Raw genomic sequence first — 24,140 nt, 5'->3', positions numbered from 1 at the left:
TAGCAGTTCGAAAGCACGTCAAAGTGCAAGTAGATAAATAGGTACCGCTCCAGCGGGAAGGTAAACGGCGTTTCCGTGCGCTGCTCTGGTTCGCCAGAAGCGGCTTAGTCATGCTGGCCACATGACCCGGAAGCTGTACGCCGGCTCCCTCGGCCAATAAAGTGAGATGAGCGCTGCAACCCCACAGTCGGCCACGACTGGACCTAATGGTCAGGGTTCCCTTTACCTTTTCCTATGTATTTTATTATGCAACCCACCCTAGGATTGTGGATTAATGAAAGTTGGGATAGTAAACAAACAAATATTGATGGAAGTGTGCATGAACGAAAATTTGGCCGTGCTCTTCAGCATTTGAGAAACTTCCATCATGCAGAAAACTAGCTCACACAGATCCATAGGCACATTGGTGACCTACAAAGTTTTGGATCAGGGTGGCTCTTTGAAAACTTAGGTAAAGGACCCCTGACCAATTAGGTCCAGTTGTGGCTGACTCTGGGGTTGCAGCACTCATCTCGCTTTATTGGCTGAGGGAGCCGGCGTACAGCTTCCGGGTCATGTGGCCAGCATGACTAAGCCGCTTCTGGAGAACCAGAGCAGCGCACGGAAACACCGTTTACCTACCCGCCAAAGCGATACCTATTTATCTACTTGCACTTTGACGTGCTTTCAAACTGCTAGGTTGGCAGGACCTGGGACCGAGCAATGGGCGCTCACCCCGTCGCGGGGATTCGAACCGCCGACTTTCTGATTGGCAAGTCCTAGGCTCTGTGGTTTAACCCACAGCGCCACCCACGTCCCCTTTGAAAACTTATTTCCTTTCAAATCCATCCTCACAGACATAGCAGCTCCGGAAACATTTTCCAGCACAAAACAAGAGCTAATTTGTCTCATTTACATTTATTTCAATGAGATGTCCTTAGAAGTAATAGACAATGGAAAAGAGCAGTTCCTCCAGGAAGGCCATCAGCAATATGCATACTATCTACTTATTACTAGGCAATTCCTTTTGCTTCTTTGCAAGCCGGGATGGTAAAATAAAACTCCAACATTCCAGCACCATACGGAGTGTTTAATTTTTGCCCTTTGTCCACTGTGTGTCACATTATTTCCCACTTCCTTGGTCCTCGCATACACAAATTTGGAGTTTTTTTATGAGCTAACTGAAATCCTACATTAATTTTTTTTTCTACCATGTTAAAACAGATCCCTGAAAGCAAGGCAAGCTGAAATGGCTTGCAATTCACTGGGAGTTCCCATGGGTGCCTCAGTGGCCAAATCTGATTATACTACCAAATGCATGTGTGAAGCGAATGTACTAGCCATCATAGGCAAAGTAATGTGTTTCAAACATTTTATGACAGCCACTGTTCATGGGAAGAAGAAGAGTTTGGATTTGATATCCCGCTTTATCACTACCCGAAGGAATCTCAAAGCGGCTAACATTCTCCTTTCCCTTCCTCCCCCACAACAAACACTCTGCGAGGTGAGTGGGGCTGAGAGACTTTAAAGTGGGACTGGCCCAAGGTCACCCAGCTGTGACCTCCTTTGCACCAGCCAGTCTGCCAGCCTTTCAGCATGAGTTAAGCTTCTTCAGGCCTTGTGGGCACAAACCCCGAGCTGAGTATCACACGTTTGAAAGAAATTCTTTAAGGGACAAGCTGACCCACAAGAGACAAACACAGTTGCAAGTCAGTGGCCAACGGGAAGGGAGAGCTGTGATCAAGATCTTACCCCCTTTTCAAAAATACTGAAATAGCAGGCCCATGCAGTTGCTTTGAGGGTTGCGAAAGCAGCAACGTGAGTGTTTCATTTACCCCAAGATAAATTGCACCACTCCTCTGGAAAGAATTAGTTCACAGGTTGGGGCTGAGGGTAGGGGAAGAACACACAGTGTGTGGAAACACAGCTAACAGGAAAGGAGTTCAAAACAACCTAGTCCTACTTCCTTGATCTTCAAAGCAGCCACATGGGGCTTTCCAAGTAATTTTTTTTTTTTAAAAAAGCAGGAAATCTTGCTCATGCATTTTCCATGCCATCTAGTTTGGCCCTTCGGCTGGCTGTAGAGACTTCCTATCTGTGCTACAGAATGAGATTAGGAGCCATTAGCACTTTCTGTACATGCTGGAAGTAGAAACTACAACATAACAAGATTCCAAACCTCCTCTGTGCCTCTAAGCCTTTAGGGAAGGAGGAAGAACAACAGCCCCCCCCATTCTCCTGCCATCATGCAGGCTTATTGACAAGAGCATCATGCAGGTATCTTGACCAGTACTGGAGGCAACGAGAGCCAGTAAACCGAAGCTCAATCCTGACATGCTAGAAGTATTGCAGATTGGTGGTTTCTGGGTCTGGGAATTAGGGAGGCAGCCTGCTCTGGATGGGGCTGCATTCCCTCTGAAGGAATAGGTTTCTAGTTGGTAGGTGCTCCTGGATACTTTGTCATTGGGAGCCCAAATGACTTTGGTGGCAAGGAATGGGATAGCCTGGTCAGAGTGATCCAGGTTCCAGAAACGTTTTGTTTAGACTACTGCAAAACATTCTACATGGAGCTGCCCTTGAATATGGTTTAGACCTGGCAGGGGTCAGCAAACTTTTTCAGCAGGGGGCCGGTCCACTGTCCCTAGGACCTTGTGGGGGGCTGGACTATATTTTGGGGAAAAAATAAATGAACGAATTCCTGCGCCCCACAAATAACCCTGAGATGCATTTTAAATAAAAGGACACATTCTACTCATGTAAAAACATGCTGGTTCCCGGACCGTCCGCGGACCGGATTTAGAAGGCAATTGGGCCAGATCCAGCCCCTAGTTTGCCTACCCATGGTTTAGAGACTGCAGATAGCGCAAAATACAGTTGTCAGTATTCTGATGGTCCTGAAAGCTAAAGACCATAAACATTGGTGCTTAAAGATCTGCACTGACTGCCTATTTGCTTCTGAGCCTGAGCCCAGGTTTTGGTACTGAGCTATAAAGCCTGAATGGCTTAGAGTCCTGTTACCTTAAGAGCTGGCACTTATACCATTCTGTCTGCAACTTGAGATCTGTTGGGCATCTCCTCTTGATAGTTCCACCACCAACTGAAACTTCCCAGCAACAATATGCTAATTATGAACTGCAATCCCACTATTGATGTAACCCACCCTGGGGGTTTTTGACAAAGAGTGGGTTGCAAGTTTTTTAAAATATATATATACAGTGGTACCTCGGGTTACAGATGCTTCAGGTTACAGACGCTTCAGGTTACAGACTCTGCTAACCCAGAAATAGTACCTCGGGTTAAGAACTTTGCTTCAGGATGAGAACAGAAATCATGCGGCGGTGGCGCAGCGGCAGTGAGAGGCCCCATTAGCTAAAGTGGTGCTTCAGGTTAAGAACAGTTTCGGGTTAAGAACGGACCCCCAGAAGGAATTAAGTTTTTAACCCAAGGTACCACTGTACTTGTGGAAGATATACAGATAAAATACCTCTATGCACTTCACAGAATTCTGACCAGAGCTCTCATCAATTTTACAACAGAGAAATTGGATCATTAGCAATTTCGTACTGTGGAGTCCAGGCTCCAGCTCCAATACTTACATTGTACAGTGGGATGGTTTTCATCACTTTGTAGTGCTTTGTTGGATCCATCTTATAAAGGTGTCTGTCAGTGATAAAAATTGCCCGATCTTCCACTTTGCTAAAGCGGTTTATCTGCAAATAATCAAATCCCCATGAGAATTAAAAGTCATTTCCTTTTTTAAACAAAACAAAACACACTTCACACACTCTGAACAGTGTGATAGTAGAATTATTAGCTCCTTAAGATGTTTGAATTTTGTTTCCACAGTTCTAAAAGGCATGCGCACATCAGGTTTTAACTGACAGAAGGATTAAAAATGGTCCAGATTTAAGATGAGTTCAACTTGGTGGTATTGTGTAGAAAGCAGTAATTGAAAACAATGAGATTAAAAAAGAAAGGAAAAGTACTTCCGTTAGCTTAACTTTGATTGGTAAGATATCAGCCCAGACTTGATGATCCTGTTGTTGCCTGTATTTGTTCACTAAAGAGGGACAGGGACCAGCCCTCTAACCACATAAACTGCCAAAAACAGAGCATGGCTGATTGCAAAAGGGCAGGACTTTGCTTTAAAGGCAGGTCTTACCTGAGCTTCGGCTTTCTCTGGTATACTGGAAGTTATCTAGGAAGTTTCACAGACAGAGTATGAAAGCTAAAGTCTACACTAGTCTACGGTAATGCACTCTACATGGGGCTGCACTTGAAAACACCCAGAAGCTTGAAATCAGTCCAAAATACAGCTGCCAGATTGTTACAGGTTTTATTCTGGTGCTCTTATCTTCATTGGCTAGCCATGTATTTCTGGACTCCATTCAAGTCCTAGTTCTTTCCTTTACAGCCTTAAGAAAGGGGTGAGAAGCCTCAGGCCTGGGTACCAAATGAGGCCCCAATGCCTCTCTATTTGCCCCTCAGATTTCCCCAGGTGATGCTCCCAGGCAACACCTCTCACTGGTCCTGCTTTTCACCCTGAGTGCTTTTGCCTGGATGGAATGTATCCCTGAACTCCAATAATGCTTCTTGCTCACCTGGATGGAGGGAAGAGCAGAGTGTACGAATGTGTGTAGAAATTAGTCTATATACAAAGGTGACGTTTACGTTTGTTGCTCTGCCCATTTTTGCCTTTGGCCTTGTCCACCGCTTGCACGTGGCCCCTGAAAGGTTGCCCCAGACAGTACAGTGTGTATGTATTCATTTTAACTCAATAAAGATCCTTCAAGTTCAAAAAAAAAAGAGAGAAAAAGAAAAAGACAGGTTGCCCCAGAAGAGAATGCAGACCCTGGACTGAAAAAAGATTCCCCACTCGTTCCCCACACCTGCCCTAATGGCTTGGGAGCTGGCTACTTCTCTCCTTTGATCAGTACTGGGGGTATTGCTCCAGATTCCCAAGCTGATTAAATTGCAGCTGGTGGACGAGAGGAACAGTGCATAACATCATGGCAACAGCATCATAGCATGGCTTCCCCGTAAATTTTGTTTTGTCACCTAGTCATGAGGCTTTCAGGGTGGCTGTCTGAGCCCCCGCTATTATGCAGTGCAATAACCCCACTTTTCTGTTAACTGGTTTACGGTAGGCTACTCGGTTTTTCAGATTGATTTCATTGAAGTTTTTACTGTTTCGATTATGGCCACCGCGAAGTAACATGGCTTCACATACGTACAGCATGTATGTAAACTAGCATTATCCGGGAACGCCCTAAAGATGTCAACTCTGGATGCCTTTTGTAACAGGAAGACTCATGTCTTGCTGTGACAACTCTAAAGATAGCAAATGCCAGGGTATTCTGCTGTGTGTGAGTGTGTTTGGGAGTGTGTGGGAGGGCAGAACAGCACAATTTCTAAATTACCATTACGTTTGTAATGCTAGCAACGTGAAACATACTGTTTGCTAACGGTTTCCAAAATGGGACTGAAACCATTTCCATCAGTGAAAGGAAAAACACTTGTTACTACTTTTACAGCTAAAGACTCCAAATCTGAAATTAATTGAGGATGCCACTGGGATTCAGTAAACCACAATTGAGTCCCCTGCTGAGATATGCACCATTAGATCAGTTTTTCCTTCCAACTTGCTATTGACAGGCATCCAGCTGGGCAAACGGAATTAAAATGATAGTTCAAAGCATAGCCTTGAAGACGGGTTGCCTATATCTATCATCTATCTATCTATCTATTCCACATGGCTGGATGTAGCAGGAGGAGAAAGAACAAAAGACTACTCCAATGGATTTCAGTAAGAGATGGTTTGGAATGCAGAACAAGTTTCCCCATGCCCAAAAATCAGAGGGGTATATTTGTGTGTGAGCGTGCACATGCATATGTACAGAAATCATTTTCACTAAAAAGAAGGAGGATAAATCTTAGAAGAACTGTTCATCCTAACTAATGAGAATAGGACAAGCAGCAATGCATATTTATTATTATTAATTATTATTATTATTAATAATGTGTCTACAGTTTTCTAGGTTCTTTACAATTTAAAAATAAAAACAAAACCCAGCTGCCTGTGGAGATAATGATGAACAAGGAAGCCCTCTCCAAGGCATAAAGCCTTTCTGACTTCATCCTACTGTTTGGCAGGAGCTCAAATTACACAATTAGCATCTCCTTTATTGGTAACCAACGTGAGTCCTTCAGAAAAAGCAGCATGCTCTCTTTAACAGAGTCAAATAATCCCTTACATCTGTGCAAAGGTAGGACACCTCACCCTTTCCAGGTAGCTTGTCACTTGTATCAGTAACTCAAAATCAGCTAAGAGGTTTAGGTGTCAAACACAGAGAGTAGGCAATGCTCTGAAGAACCATCTAGCCAAGAGATGACAGATGGGAAACTAGGTCTTGTCTTCTGCAGCAGTACTAATTGCCAGTACACACTGCACGTGCCATATAGTTATGCATGTAACAGCACCATCTTCAACATGGAAAGCTCCACTCCATCAATCAGAAACACAGAAAGACAAAGAAGAGCAAAGGTAAGCCACGATTCTCTTTGATTACCACTTCTTCCATTGCTATGAATAATCAACACCTGATTTGCTCTGTCCCTGCTGCTTCAAGGCATTCACGAAGATGGGCTTCCTCAGCCACTATGGCCAAGTGGAAAATGTACTACTGACAAACAAGTGAAACACTTGTGTGCTTATTGATTGCCATAAACATACAGCTGCTCTGACCGTGTCAGGGGACTGATTGCCTTCTTCGCTTCCAACAGCAATCTTCAAAGTCTGTTACACTGTTTAGTCCACAAGACTGAATATCTCACCATGATTACTACCACACACACACACACACACACACACACACACACAGAGTAAAAGTGTCTTGACCTTAGGTGATTTCACAAGAGCCACTATGAAATGACTAATTATTTTAAGGATGTGTCCCATGTTTGTGGAGTGAGTGGGAGGAAGGGAGAAGAAGTCAATGCTGTATCAAGTGTACAGGCTAGCTATTATGGGATGTATGGCTCTGAAGGCCCTAGCCCCACTCACCTCACAGAGTGTTTGTTGTGGGGGAGGAAGGGAAAGGAGAATGTTAGCCGCTTTGAGACTCCTGAAGGGGAGTGAAAGGCGGGATATCAAATCCAAACTCTTCTTCTTCTTCTACCTATCAGGTTCCAATGGGAGGAGTTATCCTTGCTACAGAATGTGCTCCAACGTAATCTGCCAAATAATGAACCTGTTCAGTAATTTCAGTGCGTCTACTCAAGAGTATGACTAGCATTGGATATGGCCATATAGGTTACGGTATAAAAGTTGCAGTTACAGTAAATCTACATGGAACCACTGATTAGTTTCTCAGTGGAACAGAGAACTGAGGCACACTTTCTGTATACCGGTGACACATAATTCTGTTTCACCCTTGTTTGCCAATTCAGCTGATGCAGTTGATGCAATAAACCAGTACCTAAGATCAGTACTGGACTGGGAGAGGGTCAGTAAACAGAAACTAACTCCAGACTAGCAAACAGATCCTTTGGGTGAATGGCTTGTTTACCCAGGGAGACAAGATTCAGTCTGTTTGGGCAGAATTGCACAACCGCTTAGGGGCAGATTTGTAGTTTGGGGATGTTGTTAGATCCAGTCTCATCTCTGAAGGTACAAGTGGCTTCTGTAGCATGAAATGCTTTTCACCAGCAGCAATTTCAATCTCCGGACTACCCTGGCCATTGTTATCTATGATATGGTAACAGCAGCAGTAGTAATCTCAGACGGATGGCTATTTAACTGGTGCTGAAATCGTGAAAGCTGGACTATAAAGAAGGCTGATGGCCAAAGAATTGATGCTTTTGAATTATGGTGCTGGAGGAGACTCTTGAGAGTCCCATGGACTGCAAGAAGATCCAACCTCTCCATTCTGAAGGAAATCAGCCCTGAGTGCTCACTGGAAGGACAGATCCTGAAGCTGAGGCTCCAATACTTTGGCCACCTCATGAGAAGAGAAGACTCCCTGGAAAAGACCCTGATGTTGGGAAAGATGGAGGGCACAAGGAGAAGGGGATGACAGAGGACGAGATGGTTGGACAGTGTTTTGAAGCAACTAACATGAGCTTGACCAAACTGCGGGAGGCAGTGGAAGACAGGAGTGCCTGCCGTGCTCTGGTCCATGGGGTCACAAAGAGTGGGACACGACTAAACGACTAAACAACAACAAAATGGTGACAAAGTAGATTGCAAGAGCATCTCAGAGACAGCAGACCAATTTATTAGATCAAGCATTTCAACAGATATTGTAGCTCTAGCCCAGTAACTAGCGTACACAAAGAGTGCCATGAAAGCAAGAATGTAGTAACTTTCTCTTAAAGTCAGCATCCTGCCTTGCACACACGGAGCTGTCCTTTGTACTGAAGAGAACAGGGAAACTCATGCTGAGTTTTATATGCACATCAGAGCCCCCATGCAGATTCTGAGCACAGCAGAAATGAGTATCTTGCCCAGTATCTTGACTTATGCTACACCTGCTGAATTTGAGACCAGAAGACCAAGAAAGGATCTCAAAGCCGTTAAGTTCCAAGTTTCTACTTTAATGCAACGTTTGTAGCACCGCAAAAAAACAAAATCCAAACTATCCAAACTCAATTACTCGACAAGCAGAGTGGCCAAACTGCACAAAACACCTGCAGAGCAAATGGACTCTAGTAAGTGAGCCATGTTTTTACATGAGTAGAATGTGTCCTTTTATTTCAAATGCATCTCTGGGTTATTTGTGGGGCACAGGAATTCGTTCATTTTTTATTTCCCCTCCAAAATATAATCTGGCCCCCCACAAGGTCTGAGGGACAGTGGACCGGCCCCCTGCTGAAAAAGTTTGCTGACCCCTGCACAAGAGCATCAAGCAAAAGAGCAACTGCAAATTCTGCCTGAAGGCAACCGATACTAAGCACCCAATATTCCACTTTCTAAAGCCATCACTTCTTCTCTCTCATTTGTTGTCTGTAAGCAGAAAAGCAGCCTGCTTTCTGCTTTGCAATTCCCCTAACCTGGCCACTTCTTGACTAAGCATCTACTTAGCGTTGACAGTGTGCCCTGCATGCTGATCAGTACAAAGCCGTTAACACCATCACTGCTGTTTCAGGGGTGCTTCACACTTTTAGCAGTGACACCAGTGTTTCCCCAACATACCAATGTAGGATATGGGAAAAGCAGAGATATGTCCTTTAAAAACATGCAGGGACATACACCAGGAACTCCCAATCCGCAGCAGAAGCTCGCTGTGAGTATAAGGAATCTGTGCCTGCCTTTTCCTCCTTACATGTTTGCAGAGTGTGAAGTTATTGTTTGTTAAATGGAGAGGACAAATGGGCAAGGACAAAACCTGACAGGGATGAAGAAAGGGGGCGGGGGGAGAAGGGGAACTGAGCCGAAAGTGCAAAAAACACTTGGCTTTGGCTGTTAGGGAAAGGCTGTGGGACTGATGTGAAAAAGCAGGCTGCTATCAACATAGGAAGCAGCATAGCCAAATGCATTAAAAGAAAGAGGGAAGAGAACAATAGCAGTCGAAAGAAGACATGCTTATGCAGAGCAAAGGAGACTGAAATGGAAATTCAGAGTTAGAGTGAAAAAGAGCCTTGTGATTTTGGGATTGAAGGCCAGATTTGCTTGTGGCCGCTCTTGATTATTATTTTTATTTAAGTGATTTTTACGTTGCTTTTAAAAACTGAAGCCCTTTTAAAGTGGCTCTCAAATAATGATGACAAAACGCAATAAAACAGCATTACCAATCCAACCACTAGAGCCAAACACCAATGATACATTTTTAGCATCTAAAAGCGAATAGAGCAGCATAAAAACGAAACAAGCATATAACACCCAGCCAACCTGTGCCAGCAGATACCACAGTACAGTCATACCCTGGTTATCTAACGGAAATCGTTTGAGTTCCAAAACATTCGGAAACCGAGGTGCAGCTTCCGATTGGCTGCAGGAAGCTCCTGCAGCCAATCGGAAGCCGCGTCAGACACTGGGTTCCAAAGAATGTTCGCAAACTGGAACACTCACTTCCGGGTTTGCGGTGTTTGGAAACCAAGGCGTTCGAGTCGCAAGGCGTTTGGGATCCAAGGTAAGACTGTACTAATAATGTTAAAAGAAAGTTTAAAACCTACACAAGCTACCTAATCAAAGGCTAATGGAAAATAAACATTTTAATGGCCTGCCTAAGAGAAAACAGGGATGAGACCAAATGCACCTTTTGTCGGAGGGAATTCCACAGGTAAGTGGCCATCACCATAAAGGCCCTGTCTTGTATTTCCACCAGCCTGACTGTATACTACTGGCGGGTCTGTGAGCAAGACCTCTGTGGTCGTTCTTGGGGCTTGAAGCAGGCTCATATGGGTGCCAGTGGTCCACCAAGTAATTTAGTGTCAAACTGTTTAGGATTCAGAAGCAAACAGACAGCCAGTGCATTTGATTTTTAATTAATAAAATTAATTTTTTTTATTAATTAATAAAATTCTCTTTTCAAAGCAAAGGTAATGTTTTATGGCCACATAACAGTTCACATGTTACACGTGTGCAGAGCAATGATTTCTCAGAGTGCTGCTGGTGCAAGAAAGTTGGGGAAAGATGTCTTAGTCTTTAGGCTGGGTGTGGGGAGGAAACTTTCTGTGCCCCGTACAGGCTTTCTATTTCTTCCTGATGTAGCCCAGTTGCTTCCTTTATTTATCCTTTGCGGCAAAAACACAGTTTGAAAAAAGAAAGAATGCAAACAGAGCAAGAAAAAATTGCATCGCCGTTACAGATCTGCACAATGCACTGTTGCTTCCTTGAGGAAAAATCTGGAGATGTGCATCTCGTGAACACACATCTGTGGAGGGATCCCATTATCAATCAAGATCTATATCGCCAATCACAAAAAGCTTTCTGTTTGGCTGTCTATTTCTAGTATGTTTTCATTAGAGTTTAAACCAATCAAAACCAAACAAATCTTTTGCAACTCGAAGGGTAAAGGGCTTTGTTACATTATGCTTGGAAATCTGAATCAGGAAGGATGTGAGAAAAGATTTAAAGAGATTAAAATTATGTAACACAGAGAGAGAAAATACATTCCAGAAAACTCCCTGACAAAGATGCGGCTTGTCAGTCCTAACACAAAGTCAGATTGAAGCATCCTTTAAAGCAGGTACATGCAAGGGATTTAGAGGCACTCAAGGACAGAGAACAGATGAATTCTCCTTTGCTCATCATTCTTCTACCTTGCAGGAAGGGGGAGTAATGACTGTATAGCAGTATTTGTACTGATCCACACCCTTCCTAAATGTCAACTGAATAAACCAAGGAAGTATTTTACAGCCCTCTGCTATATTCTACATACACCCAAGCTGAAGGAAATACTACCAAACCTAAGAAATGCCCTTATACAGACATTGAATTTAACCATAATTAAATGCTTAAGGGACGCGGGTGGCGCTGTGGGTAAAACCTCAGCGCCTAGAACTTGCCGATCGCATGGTCGGCGGTTCAAATCCCCGTGGCGGGGTGAGCTCCCGTCATTCGGTCCCAGCGCCTGCCAACCTAGCAGTTCGAAAGCACCCTCGGATGCAAGTAGATAAATAGGGACCGCTTACCAGCGGGAAGGTAAACGGCGTTCCATGTGCTGCGCTGGCTCGCCAGATGCAGCTTGTCACGCTGGCCACGTGACCCAGAAGTGTCTGCGGACAGCGCTGGCTCCCAGCCTATAGAGTGAGATGAGCGCACAACCCTAGAGTCTGGCAAGACTGGCCCGTACGGGCAGGGGTACCTTTACCTTAAATGCTACACACAGTTAAGGATTAGCCCCAAATTGGGATGTGAAGCTATGGTTATGTGTTATATCAGCACTGAGCAAGCCACAGTTATGGCAATTTTGTGTTCTCTCCAGACTCCTGCTTAAAAGGGGAGAAGCAGATCATCCCCTTACACCATTTGGGGGGTAGGGTGGGGTTCAGCAAATTAAACCATGGGTTCACAACACATTTGAAATCTTCTTAACCAAGGTTAGACAACAAGGCAGGCTAGTGCAAGGCAAACACAACCCTAGCTGATCATGATTACAAAATCAGAAGTATCCTATACATTTGCCCTCCCCTGTTGCATGTGAGTCTTTCTCCCTTCCATTTCTGGAGCAAGCTGTGGTTAGTGTTACATGCAAACAGATTTTAACCCTAACCATTTTTAGCTCAGACCTGAATTTGCTAATCTGGTTCTAACAACGTCTCTAAACTTAAGAGTGGCAGCTAACTGTGGTTAATTCATGTATGCTAACCATGTTGATTCCCAAAAGAGAAGTGGGGGAATTTGCCACCTTGATGGTAAGAGAAAAGAGGGGAATATTCAAATCTCAGGTGGGTTACTGATCTCCTAACCTCAGTCAGGAGAATATGCAGTATTGTGTCTGCGCTGGCCGGCTATTATTGGTGCCATCCCCGGTGAAGGGATATATATTTAAATTATTTATATTCCACCTCTCAAACAAAACTGATTCACACTGGAGCTAGCACAATAAAAACCTTAAATCAAAATATGATGTAGTGAAAACATCAGCAATACTGATTCTCAATAAAAACTGAGGGAAGCAGTACTGATTTCAATCTCTTTCTAACATAGAGCGGGAATTGTGAAGGAATGAATTGTGTCCGGGAAGAGCAGCTTCACAACTGGAAAGGCCTTGTTCCTTATTGCTGCACATCTTGCTTCAAAATGTGGGGGCACAGAGCAGGGCCTCAGACAAGAATCTTATGAGGTGAGGAGATTCATGTGGGAGCTAGTGATCTTTCAGGTACTATTGTTCTAAGCCATTTAAGGCTTTAAATGTCAAAATGGAAATTCTGAATTGTGCTTGTAAACTAACTGGCAGTCAGCTTAGTTTCTAAAGAAATGTTTCCTAGGGCATGAGGCAGTTGGCAAACAAGGTTTTGCATTTCACACCAGTTGTAGTTTCTAGATACGTGTTCAAAAGCAACATCACGTGGAGCACAATGCAGTAATGCAATCTAGATTCTTTAAGGGCATGAATAACTGAGTACATGTCATGTTTTTCCAGGATTGGCCACAGCTGCTGAATCAGCCAAAGCTGCTGAACGAAGTGCCAGAGGCCACAAAAGATAACTTGATCATCCAGATTTAAAAGCACTTCCAAGATGAGAACATGATCCTTTGGGAGGGAGGGCAAACCCCTCCCCATGTAGAAGAGGTTGAATCTGATTTCCTTGCTCAAGTGTATCATTAATCTTATCTGGACTGAACCTCAATTTACTGGTCATTAGCCATCCCATTCAGAATCTATTTAGGACCTTGGCAATGTCACCTAAAGCAGATGGGGAGGTAGAGCTATACATCATCACCTTACTGATGACGTTTCACCCCAAAACTTGAGATTTCTCAGGTTTAGTGTGTTTTAAAAGCACAGGGCTGGAGGAATGGGATCCTGCAAAATTCTGCAGAATAAAGGCCAAGGAGTCAAGCAGCTCTCCCAAGCAAGTTACCCAGGAACCAAAGGACATGATGCCAGCACCAGACCAAAGGTGCCTGCGAAGAAGCTTTTTAGTATGGATCTGACCTTCGCATTTCAAAGGAGATCTCCCTGTAACTCCCTGAGCTCATCTGCTTAACACAGCAGAGCTGAAGGACTATTGCAAAAGCAGATCTGCTCAAAATGCACACAAATTCAGCGCCCCAATGTAGGTCTTCTTTATTCTATTCACGTTCAACCCGTTTTGAACTTCTTTACAATAAATTTTAAGTTTGATTCCCCAAATCCTCACCTGTTTTGCTGACCGTTTTCTCACTTTCCTAGCTCTAAATATTATCCTCTTTTTGTCTTTTTGAAATAATTTCATATTTTTTTTAGTATTTCAAAATTCCTTTACCTGAGCTTCAGCAATGTAAAAGCCTCTTGATGAAGCCCTCCCCTCCCCTTACTTTCCAGAGGCTTTCATCGTCCTTCTGCAGCAGTTGCTGTGCTTACCTTGCGGACGTGAGACGAGAAGAGAACATTCATGAACTTGTCTTTTCGTTTCAACTCATTGGCAATGGGGACGAATGAGCCTGCAGCCTGAGGGTTATCTGGATTCTAAAGGAGCAAACAGGAAGACAGGCAGGTAATTTGTCTTCATCATTAAAGCAAGGGCAGCAGCATCCTTACCATTCCAGGTCAGCCAGCTATAGAAGTCTCAAATATACATTTGTAACAACACCGCAATTGCTATCTTTCAACACAAAGACAGCATTCCAAGCCCAGCACCTCCTTGATTCCAAAAGTTGCAGTTCTTAAACAGAGACTATGTTAGAGCAGGATATGTTAAGAACTGCTCAGGTAAGAGATGGCCATCAGTCTTTTAATTATGGAGTTGAATTTCCTAGGTTTTCTGAACAAGGCAGCAAATAAAGCAGGCTTCCTCAACCTCGGTCCTCTAGATGTTTTTAGACTGCAATTCCCAGCATCCCTGACCACTGGTCCTGCTAGCTAGGGATCATGGGAGTTGTAGGCTAAAAACATCTGGAGTGCTGAGGTTGAGGAAGCCTGAAATAAAGTGTCCTCCTGAATAACAGCTTTTGGGAATCACAAGTGGGGAGAGTGTTCATTGTTGCAATCTGGCCCTGCTTGTTTCCTATAGGCTTGCCACTGTGAGAAAAAGACTTCGGTCTGATCCGGTGCTTTTCTTATGAAAGGGCTTGGGCGTGGTTTCTACATCCCTGAAAAATGGGAGTGAGTCGGCATTCTAAGGAGGCATACAAGTTTGTTTTGTCCTGCATTCTGTTTGTTTTTCATACAATAGATTGCAGAACCCAATGCTTACATGGGGCCTTCTTTTCAAGTATGGTCACAGAACACAGAAGAGCAGCACTACTGGACTAAGCACAAATGTCTTTCTAGACTAGAAGGACATTTGTGCTAATCCAACATCCTTGTTTCCAAACAGAAGCTCCTGGAAAGCCCCAAGGAAGAGAACTGCGCTCTCCCACTATTTCTCTCCAGCTAATAGTATACAGTGCTCCCTCGGGTTACAGATGCTTCAGGTTACAGACTCCGCTAACCCAGAAATAGTACCTTGGGTTAAGAACTTTGCTTCAGGATGAGAACACAACTGCACAACCAAGAGCTTTTGGTGAGGTAACAACTTCCAGAGGGGTAGCTATGGCAGTTTTGTGGCACGTTAAAGACTAACAGATGTATTACAAGTTTTTGTGAGATCATCCCATCTACATGCATGATGCCGAATTATTTCAAAAGTGTGTTGGGGCAGAACTTCATTCTACATACACTGTATCTTCCTCAACAAGGCTTATTTTCCTATCGGTTTAATTCTGCCTTTGGTAGCATATTTTACAAGGGTATTCTGAACAGAAGTTTAACTTCATTTGGGGCTCATTCATTTATACCATCCTCTGACTGAGAAGTGAAAGCCCTTCTTCTAGTTATAACCATAGTTGAGAAAACCACCTACACATTTCAACGGATGCTTTGGTGTCTGCAGGCAACCAATATAGGAAATCGCCTGGAACCACGTGTTTAAAATAATCACACCTTCCACTTGCAAATGCTTCCAATTTTCACACTAGAATAAATTCTGCAGAATACTTGTATACAGCTAGATTGCCTACTTTGTTTTTAATATACTGTATATTTTGCTCTATAAGACGCTAGTTTTTGGAGGAGGAAAACAAGAAAAAAAATATTCTGAATCTCAGAAGCCAGAACAAGAGGGATTGCTGTGCAGTGAAAGCAGCGATCCCTCTTGCTGTTCTGGCTTCTGGGATAGCCGCGCAGCCTGCATTCGCTCCATAAGATGCACACACATTTACCCATACTTTTTAGAAGGGAAAAAGTGAGTTATAGAGCAAAAAATACGGTACTTCACTTTCTTTAAAGATTGGACATGGTGGACTGGTTTGCAGGGTGAGATTTGACAGAGTTCTGTAATAATTTTGTTGTTGTTCTTGACTAAGAAAAAATCAATTAGGTCTTGAATTAGGGGAAAGAGGGACAAGGATTGGAGTTTAAGAGGAAAAGGCTATTTTTGCAAGGAGTAAAGAATTGATAGCATGGGCCTTGGTTATTTACTTTTTATCTTTGTGGTATCACAGAAGGCAATGACTGACGTTTTGTGTGCTCTACTATGCTTACCAATGCAATATAGTTGCCTTGCCAGGCTCTTTGGATCCCCATATCACTTCGGTGGCCCTTCAGCACTTCCACTGCTGCCACCTTTGCCCTGATCTGAGGCACATCCTTGGGGGGAATGCTCTTGATGAGTTCGTGCGCCCTCCACCTGGAAAAAAACCAAACAAACCAGAAGCAATTGCACATCAGACTAGCACAGGGATTGGAATATACGGTTGCCCAATTAAATAGTTATCAGCATTTTCATACAAACAATTCTGCATTTCCCACTCACCAATTGATTGGCATATCTAAAAAGAACCGCAGGCTGGCTTTGTTCTGCGGCTGCCACATCCTTAAATGGTGCTTGCAACTTTCTCAAATACAATACAGTTGTAACTTGGGTTTCGAACAGAATGCGTTCGGCTCCCAGAACCGTTCAAAAATCAAGGCACGGCTTCCAATTGGTTGCAGGAGCTTCCTGCAGCCAATTGGAAGCCGCACCGGACATTTGGCTTCCAAAAAACCTTCAAAAAATGGAACAATCGCTTCCGGTTTTTGATCGTTCGGAAGCCAAAACGTTCGGGTTGCAAGGCGTTTGGCTTTCGAGGTTACACTGCACCTGGCAGTATCAGGTAATGTTCCTGCTCCGTAGCCCAAGAAACAAACTGCCTTCGATTCCTACCTGTGATAGATTGCCTGCAGAGCCTCTTCAAACCGCCGCAGCACTTTGGGTGGGGTGGGCCATCTCACATGCTTGCCGTAGCCTTTCATAGACTTCACATTGTGAAATCGCCGGGCAACCTCGCAGATATATGACTTTACTTTGTATCGGCGGTAGCACTTTATGATCTTGAGGGCAGCTCGGGTTCTCTTGTAGCGCAGGCGAGCCAGCGTGCCTCTCCAAACCTATAGAAGCCCCCGCAAAAAAGTTAGGACAAGAGAAATGGGGGCAGGGGGGATGAGTAGTTTCCTTCTTCCTACTCAATATTTCATGTATTACTATGAAGTAATAGTGCAAATGGAGCATGCATTTCACAATACAGTGGTACCTTGGTTGTCGAACGTAATCCGTTCTGGAAGACCATTTGACTTCCAAAATGTTCGACAACCAAGGCGCAAAGGGCTGGGCTGCAAAGTCAGTGGAGAAAATTGAAAAAACCCACAGCAGAAGCCATTCGACTTCTGAGGCACGTTCAAAAATGGAAGCAATTACCGTGGTATCTTGGTTCTTGAACGGCTTAGTTGTTGAACAAATCAGCTCCCGAACACCGCAAACCTGGAAATAAGTGTTCCGGTTTGCAAATGTTTTTTGGAAGCCGAATGTCCGACGCGACTTCTGCTTGAGGGCAGAAAGCTCCTGCTTGGTTTTTGAATGGTTTCGGGAGTTGAACAGACTCCTAGAACGGATTAAGTTCAAGAACCAAGGTACCACTGTACTATGGGTTTTTGGCATTTGAAAATCGAAATGTTCGGCTTCTGAGACACTCGAAAACCGAGGTTCCACTGTGTACAGTGGTACCTCTGGTTACGTACTTACCGTATTTTTTGCACCATAACACTCACTTTTTTCCTCCTAGAAAGTAAGGGGAAATGTCTGTGCGTGTTATGGAGTGAATGCCTGCGGGTGGCGGGGGGGATCTGCTGCAGTTGTGAGCAGAGGATCCATGGTTCCCCTTCCTTCCCTCCTCCGTGGTTACAAAGCATGGATCCACATGGATCCTCAGGATTTTTGCATTGGGCTACTCCAAACTCACTGTCAGATCACATATCTGTGGCCACATCATGAACCACAAAAATCATATATCCACTATTTCGTTTAGAATATTTTTTTTCTTGTTTTCCTCCTCTAAAAACTATGTGCGTGTTATGGTCTGGTGCGTGTTATAGAGCAAAAAATACGGTAATTCGTTCCGGAGGTCCGTTCTTAACCTGAAACTGTTCTTAACCTGAAGCACCATTTTAGCTAATGGGGCCTCCCGCTGCCGCCATGCTGCGGCTGCCCGATTTCTGTTCTCATCCTGAAGCAAAGTTCTTAACCCGAGGTACTATTTCTGGGTTAGCGGAGTCTGTAACCTGAAACGTATATAACCCGAGGTACCGGTGTACTTGAGCATACATGCCAGATAGCACCTGCCACTCACCCCACCAGCCTTTGCTTGTATATATACACAAAATGAAGCACTGTGCAAGAAGCTGTGTATACTTCATATTAAATAATTAGTCCAGATCCTGTACCAAGAAGCCTGATTTACACAAGCTATGTGAATTATGCAAAAACAACCACATCTGCATAGTTTATTCTGCTTCGGCTAGGCACGGGGAAGGGGCAAAATGCTCTTCAGGACATTGAAGAGCTGCCGCTTGGAAGTCCCTTAGGACCCACCCTACTCCTCTGATGATAAATCATTTTAACTGAATTTAATATTGCATTTACAACATTGCCACCACCTGCCCCGGGACACGATGGTGAAGGGTGGGGAAGAAAGCTAATAAATAGTAACAATACAGAGTTCTACTGCCAGTGCTCCCTTGTCATGCCATGCTGCAGAGTTAATTAATTGTGTGGAGACAGAGTTAGAGAAGTGCCAACCCAATTCTCCCTCTATCATTATTTATATTGTGCCACTGCCAGACATGGCCCTTGATCAAGTAGCGTACCAAAAGACAGGCTACTGCTCCAAGCATCTTTCTATCTAAATCCCAAAAGGGAAGGAGAGGTAAAGGTGACGGGGTAAACAGACAAGCGAAGTTAAGTGGACTCAGGCTTAATTTTGTTTGGGGATCACGGAATCATAGAACTGTAGGGATCCCCAAGGGTGATCCAATCCATCCCCCTGCTATGCAGGAATCTCAACAGGATCTAGGGATGAGGACTAAGGGATCTATAGACACTGCCGCTTAAAAACACAACTATATAAAGCAGAGAATTACGTAATACAGCGAGGACAACAGAAACCAGTCTCCTAAGTATAGCTATTCTGCTGTTACATTTATTTACAGCAGGGGTGGATAACCTGTAGTACTCGGACGAATTTCAAATGCTCAGGTCAGCAGCAATAAGCCCCTTCCCCAGTAGTCCTCTGGGCAGGGAAGGGAAGGCAAAGAAGGAGGGGGGAAATGGGCGGCCCTCCCCATATTGAGCCTTGGCTCCACCCACTGCATGAAGCCCCTGAGCAAAATGTTGCCTAGACTAGGGTTTCCCAAACTTGGGTCTCCAGCTGTTTTTGGACTACAGGTTTCATCATCCCTGACCACTGGTCCTGCTAGCGAGGGATGATGGGAGTTGTAGTCCAACAGAGACCCAAGTTTGGGGAACCCTGCCCTAGACAGGATAAAGGTTGCTCAGCCGTTATTCAGATTTATGATTCAAGTTACTGCAAGGAAGGATGAAGGGTAGCTCAATTCTCTTCTTGTGGACAGGACAACATTCTTAATTGGAATATGTAAAACGAGTACATCCCAGGGAACAAGAGTCTCTTATGTCAAATACCCAAGCAAAAAATGAAGACCTAGGGCTTTGACAGAAGGAGGAACAGGCATTACTGCTCCATGCATCTTCCACATCCTCAGTGTTTGGGAGAGCTGCTTTCATGTGGACCTCATTGCTACACTCAAAGGAAGGAATATCACCAGGGGTCGTGCTGACCATGAGCAATGCTTCCTTTCCGTAAGGAACAGGTGAAGCAAAGGTGGATGCCTTGCTGCCCACTGAAGAACTCCTCTATGTCATAATAGATCAGAGAAACAGCTATCTAACTACAGTCAAACCTCGGATCCGGAATGCCTCTGTTTTGGAATGTTTCGGCTCCCGAATGCCAAAAACCTGGAAGGAAATGCTCCGGTTTCTGAACATTTTTTGGAAGCCGAACATCTGACACAGGTTCCACTTGAATGCAGGAAGCTCCTGCAACCAATCGGAAGCTGCGCCTTGGTTGCTGAACATTTTGGAAGCTTCCGGAATGGATTGCGTTCGACAACCAAGGTTTGACTTTCTAGAGGAAAGAACAGCAGGACAGGGACAAACCAAAAGCAAGCATTTAGGATTGGGGCTCCCTGTCTTCTATTCATCTTAATGATCTCTTTTAAATTTATATTTCTTCTGCCACCTTTTACGGGGGGGGTGGGGGGGGTAAAGCCCTGAATGGTGCCAATAAAACTTTGCCTCCCTGTCTCAGGCAGAAGACGGTGTGTGAATTTGTGGGTGGCTGATGTCCTTCAGCAAGCAGCTTTTTCATCCCTATCTTTAAAGGTCAGAGTGTGGGACCTAATCCCATTAGCAATGCCCTCTTATCTACTGAGGGAGAAAGGTGGGTTTGGCAGAGGGATCTGAAGGAGAGAGGCTGCAGCACGGGCAGGTGTTTTGAAAGGGATTGTTTCAGTTGCAGAGGGAGGCGAGGCAGAAGAGGATGAAGGCAGTTCCTCATGCTTGAGTGGAGAACCCTCTGGAGTCCAATAAATATAAATAATACGACAACACTAAACACACATTGGCAAATTCAGTGGTCATTTCTCATGATCTGGTGAAAAGATCATTTCCTTTGCTTGGGAGAACATTCCACTGTGAAGAATTTCATAGCTGCAGTTCCTCTACCCTATGGATGTCAAATGGCTGAGATGGCAAATGTAGATGTCAAATACTCACCATGCAACTCGTGTTACATTTCAACCATATTAGATGAAGCGTTCTCAAGCAACTCTACAATGGTTGCACTCTGTTTCAAATTGCCTGGTGTTGCATTAGAGCAATACTCGTCTCTCTGAGTTCAACGGAAAAGGGTTTTTTGTTTTGTTTCTCCTGTTGGTGAGCCGACAGCCCTGCAATTCACTGAGGGGGTGGCTGGGGAAATTGATTCAGCTCCTGAGTTGGCATCTTATGGATCCATACAGATGTGCATCAGTACTTCCATTTACAGTAGGATTAATTAATTACCCAAGGCAATTTAGCACCACAGCTATTTGTTTTATGAAGCTTGTGTCAAGTGGAGGTCCTTCCTGCATGCCTCACTAAACCATAGATTATGTCAAGCTAGGAATGATGAAACAAGGGACAAACAGATGGGGAGAGAAAATATTTGCTGCAGAGTCCCAACAAAGAATTAATAAGCAAGCCTCACTGATTCTGAACTGGGAGAAGATCATGCAATCCGTTTTGGAACATATCCAGCCCTTTAATTCTACCCACCTCCAGAAAACTCAAGACGAGAGCCAACGCTACTCAATATGTGTGAATCATTGTAACACTGTTTTAAGACCATTATGTTTTTGTGGATAGTATCCCATCCCAGAGGTTTTCAACCTTCTGGAGTCCACATTCTTTCTGCAGCACCCTATGGGGCTCAGGAGCCCTGTTATGTCACCCCTTGCCTGCAGAGTCGGCAGCCTCTTACCCTTTTTTGAACACCCTCGTGGAGTCTTCCCTAAGCCTCCTCTCCTCTCCCCTCTCCTTGGGAGTCCTCCAGGCGGCCACTGCTGCCGCCCCACACACTGCCCCACAGGGGCCTAGGAAGAGGATGCCTGCAGCCTTAGAGGCCCAGTGGAGACTGACCAAAGGTGAACGTGAGGCCAGAACCTTTCACTGGGAGGCAGAAGTGGGCGCTGCAGGGCCTGCATGGTGGAAAGGCCCCCCTTCAGCGCTGGGCACTCAGCTTCCAGGCATTACACACAGCAAGGACAAGAAAGGCCACCACAGTGCCTGCCTGCCTGCCTGGCCTTCCTCAACCACCTTCTTGCCTACTCTGAGGCTGCCTCAGCTCCTGGCAACCAGCAACCCCTTACCAGCCCCAGAGGAACCATTCGCCTGTGGAGCTTGAAGTCAAGGCGGCTGCAACAAACAGGTATGCAAGCCTTTGGGAGGAGGAGGGGTGGGAAGGAAAGAGGGACAGAGGCAAGTGGTTGCCCATGGCATCCCTGACCATCATTCAAGGCACCCCAGGGTGCTACAGCACACTGGTTGAAAACCACTGTCCTACCCTATTCCAGAGACTTGGGGGTCTCAGAATAAGTTAATGAAAAACAGCAAAGTATCGAGTTTAAATGAAGAAACACTTGTGAACAATTCACCATAGCTATCATATCCATATCAAAGAGATCGTTTTTTAAACTCTGCTCCTGAAATACGCTCAGGTTAAGGCACTGGTGAACCTTCATGGGAAAAGAGTTCTGTCAACCTAGAGCAGTTAGGATATACCTTCCTACGTGCAGTAGAAACGAATCATCAATCTTGCTTCAACCCCAAAAACTGAGCCAAGGGGAAACCCTGCTCCGCTGAGTTTAAATCCATCCTTCCACCTGCGGTCAGACTAAATGCTAGATTTTCTAGCCAACCTATTGAGTGACCCTGCATTAATGCTACACCCGCACACATATTTCCAGTCTCTACTTGGAACAACAACTGGTCAAAGAGAATGTAAGTAGGATATTGCATTGGTGTATGCATCACCACATAAGCTTGTTGCTGTTATCCCACAAAGGTATCTTCTTTCAGCATGCCACTTTTGCTGCTCATCTCTTCTGCTATGTTATGAGATAAACTGAGTTCTTTTTGGCAGCTGCCCACAAGCTGTGAGCTGCCTGAGCAAGAGCTCCAAAGTGTTTAGGAACCAGAGCAAAACTTAAGTGGCCTTTTCCCCAAGCTACCAGTTGCATTATCATCTTTTCATCTATCCTGCTTTGATGTGTGTGTGTGTGTGTGTGTGTGTGTGTGCGCGCGCGTGTCTATTGCTACTAAAATACAGAAAGTAATCAAGAATGTGTTGCAGACAGGCAGGCATTGTTAAAGTAAAATACTTTGAAGTTGCACAAAATTGGTAAGCTACTGTAAACCATGATTAGCTGTGCATGAACAAATCATGCATGCTTTGCTGCTCCCTACATTGTACTTTATTCTAATTGTTCTTTTATGGGACACCATTTGTGAAGGGTGGGCTACAAATATTTATGAGCCCAGCATGGCAAACACATCACTAAATTTATGAGCCCAGCATGGCAAACACATCAAATACAAACAATAAATAATACAATGGAATATAATAGTCCCTGGCCTAGTGTGACATCTGAACCAAGGAAGATGGTTTGCTTTGTTTTGCTTTAACAAATCACAAGTGGTAAGCCAAGAACAAACCTTGACTTTGTGGTTCGTTTGGCACAAAACAGCGATCCTTCTTCAGACATAATTCTAAGTCAGGGCTTGAGGATTGCTTGTTCTGCACACTTGCCGGGAGGAGTAATGCGACACTTGTGTAAACCCCTGTTTGCCCAGTGGGTGGTCTTGCAAAGCTATTTGGTGGGTTACAACTTGCAGAGCAGTAGCCGTATTTGTTGGAACAAACACAACAAAGAGTATTGTGGCACATTAAAGACCAATACATTTATAAACTTCCATGGAGTGGATTCTAGCCCACGGAAGCACATGAAACAATAAATCGGCTAGTCTTTAAGTCTGCACATGACAGTTATCTGGAATGCGTCCAAGGTCTCTTCAGTTCATAGTAGCTCTTTGTCTGCATAGGGCAGTGAGCTTTGCCAAAGGATGAATGTATGCATACATGTGACAACATACACAAGTGTCAAGCTTCCCATTTTAAAAAAGAAAAAAGATTTACAGCCTCACGCATGTTCCCCACGGGCATCATTTTTTTCTGTTACTCTTAACGCTATATTTTCTAAACTGCACTTAAGTATTATTGCAGGGGTATTTGTTTTGTTTTTTTTTAGCTTGCCTTACAGCTACCTTTCCTCCTTCCATATGCTGCTGCACGTAGCACAGCAAGAAATAATAGTCAATGCTGGGGGGGGGGATATGTTCTTGCTTTCCAAAATAAGCCAGGGTTGCTATTCCCCTGCCCCAACCCACTGAAGAGATGAGTCAGTACAGGGACCCAAAGCAGAGTCCATTTTTCCCTTCGGCGTTTGGGGAACACTGAAGCAAATTATTCACTTGACTGGGTGGATTTTGCATTCTGGACCGAATCTGGAGTACAGAGGGATTCTCAAAAATCTGAGACACTCTCA

At 44.4% G+C, this 24,140-nt stretch overlaps 1 protein-coding gene across 2 annotated transcripts in view; it reads right to left on the bottom strand.

The window, feature by feature from the left end:
• MYO1D (myosin ID) overlaps window positions 1–24,140 on the bottom strand; it is a 178,907-nt gene that overhangs the window by 66,752 nt on the left and 88,015 nt on the right. For both annotated transcript variants that reach the window (XR_014540993.1, XM_083582581.1), the window contains exons 17-20: window positions 16,813–17,036; window positions 16,152–16,296; window positions 13,992–14,096; window positions 3,576–3,689 (exon numbers count right to left, since the gene is read on the bottom strand). Coding sequence is in view for 1 of the 2 variants with exons in the window: in XM_083582581.1 (XP_083438707.1) it covers window positions 3,576–3,689; window positions 13,992–14,096; window positions 16,152–16,296; window positions 16,813–17,036 (588 nt within the window). In the remaining variant the exon portion in view is untranslated. The remainder of the gene's footprint in view (window positions 1–3,575; window positions 3,690–13,991; window positions 14,097–16,151; window positions 16,297–16,812; window positions 17,037–24,140) is intronic.

This window comes from Podarcis filfolensis (genome assembly GCF_964270895.1).
Source record: "Podarcis filfolensis genome assembly, chromosome: 13".
NCBI classification, from domain to species: domain Eukaryota; kingdom Metazoa; phylum Chordata; class Lepidosauria; order Squamata; family Lacertidae; genus Podarcis; species Podarcis filfolensis.
Note: the sequence above shows the minus strand (reverse complement) of the source record. Positions and strands in the feature narration are given on the sequence as shown.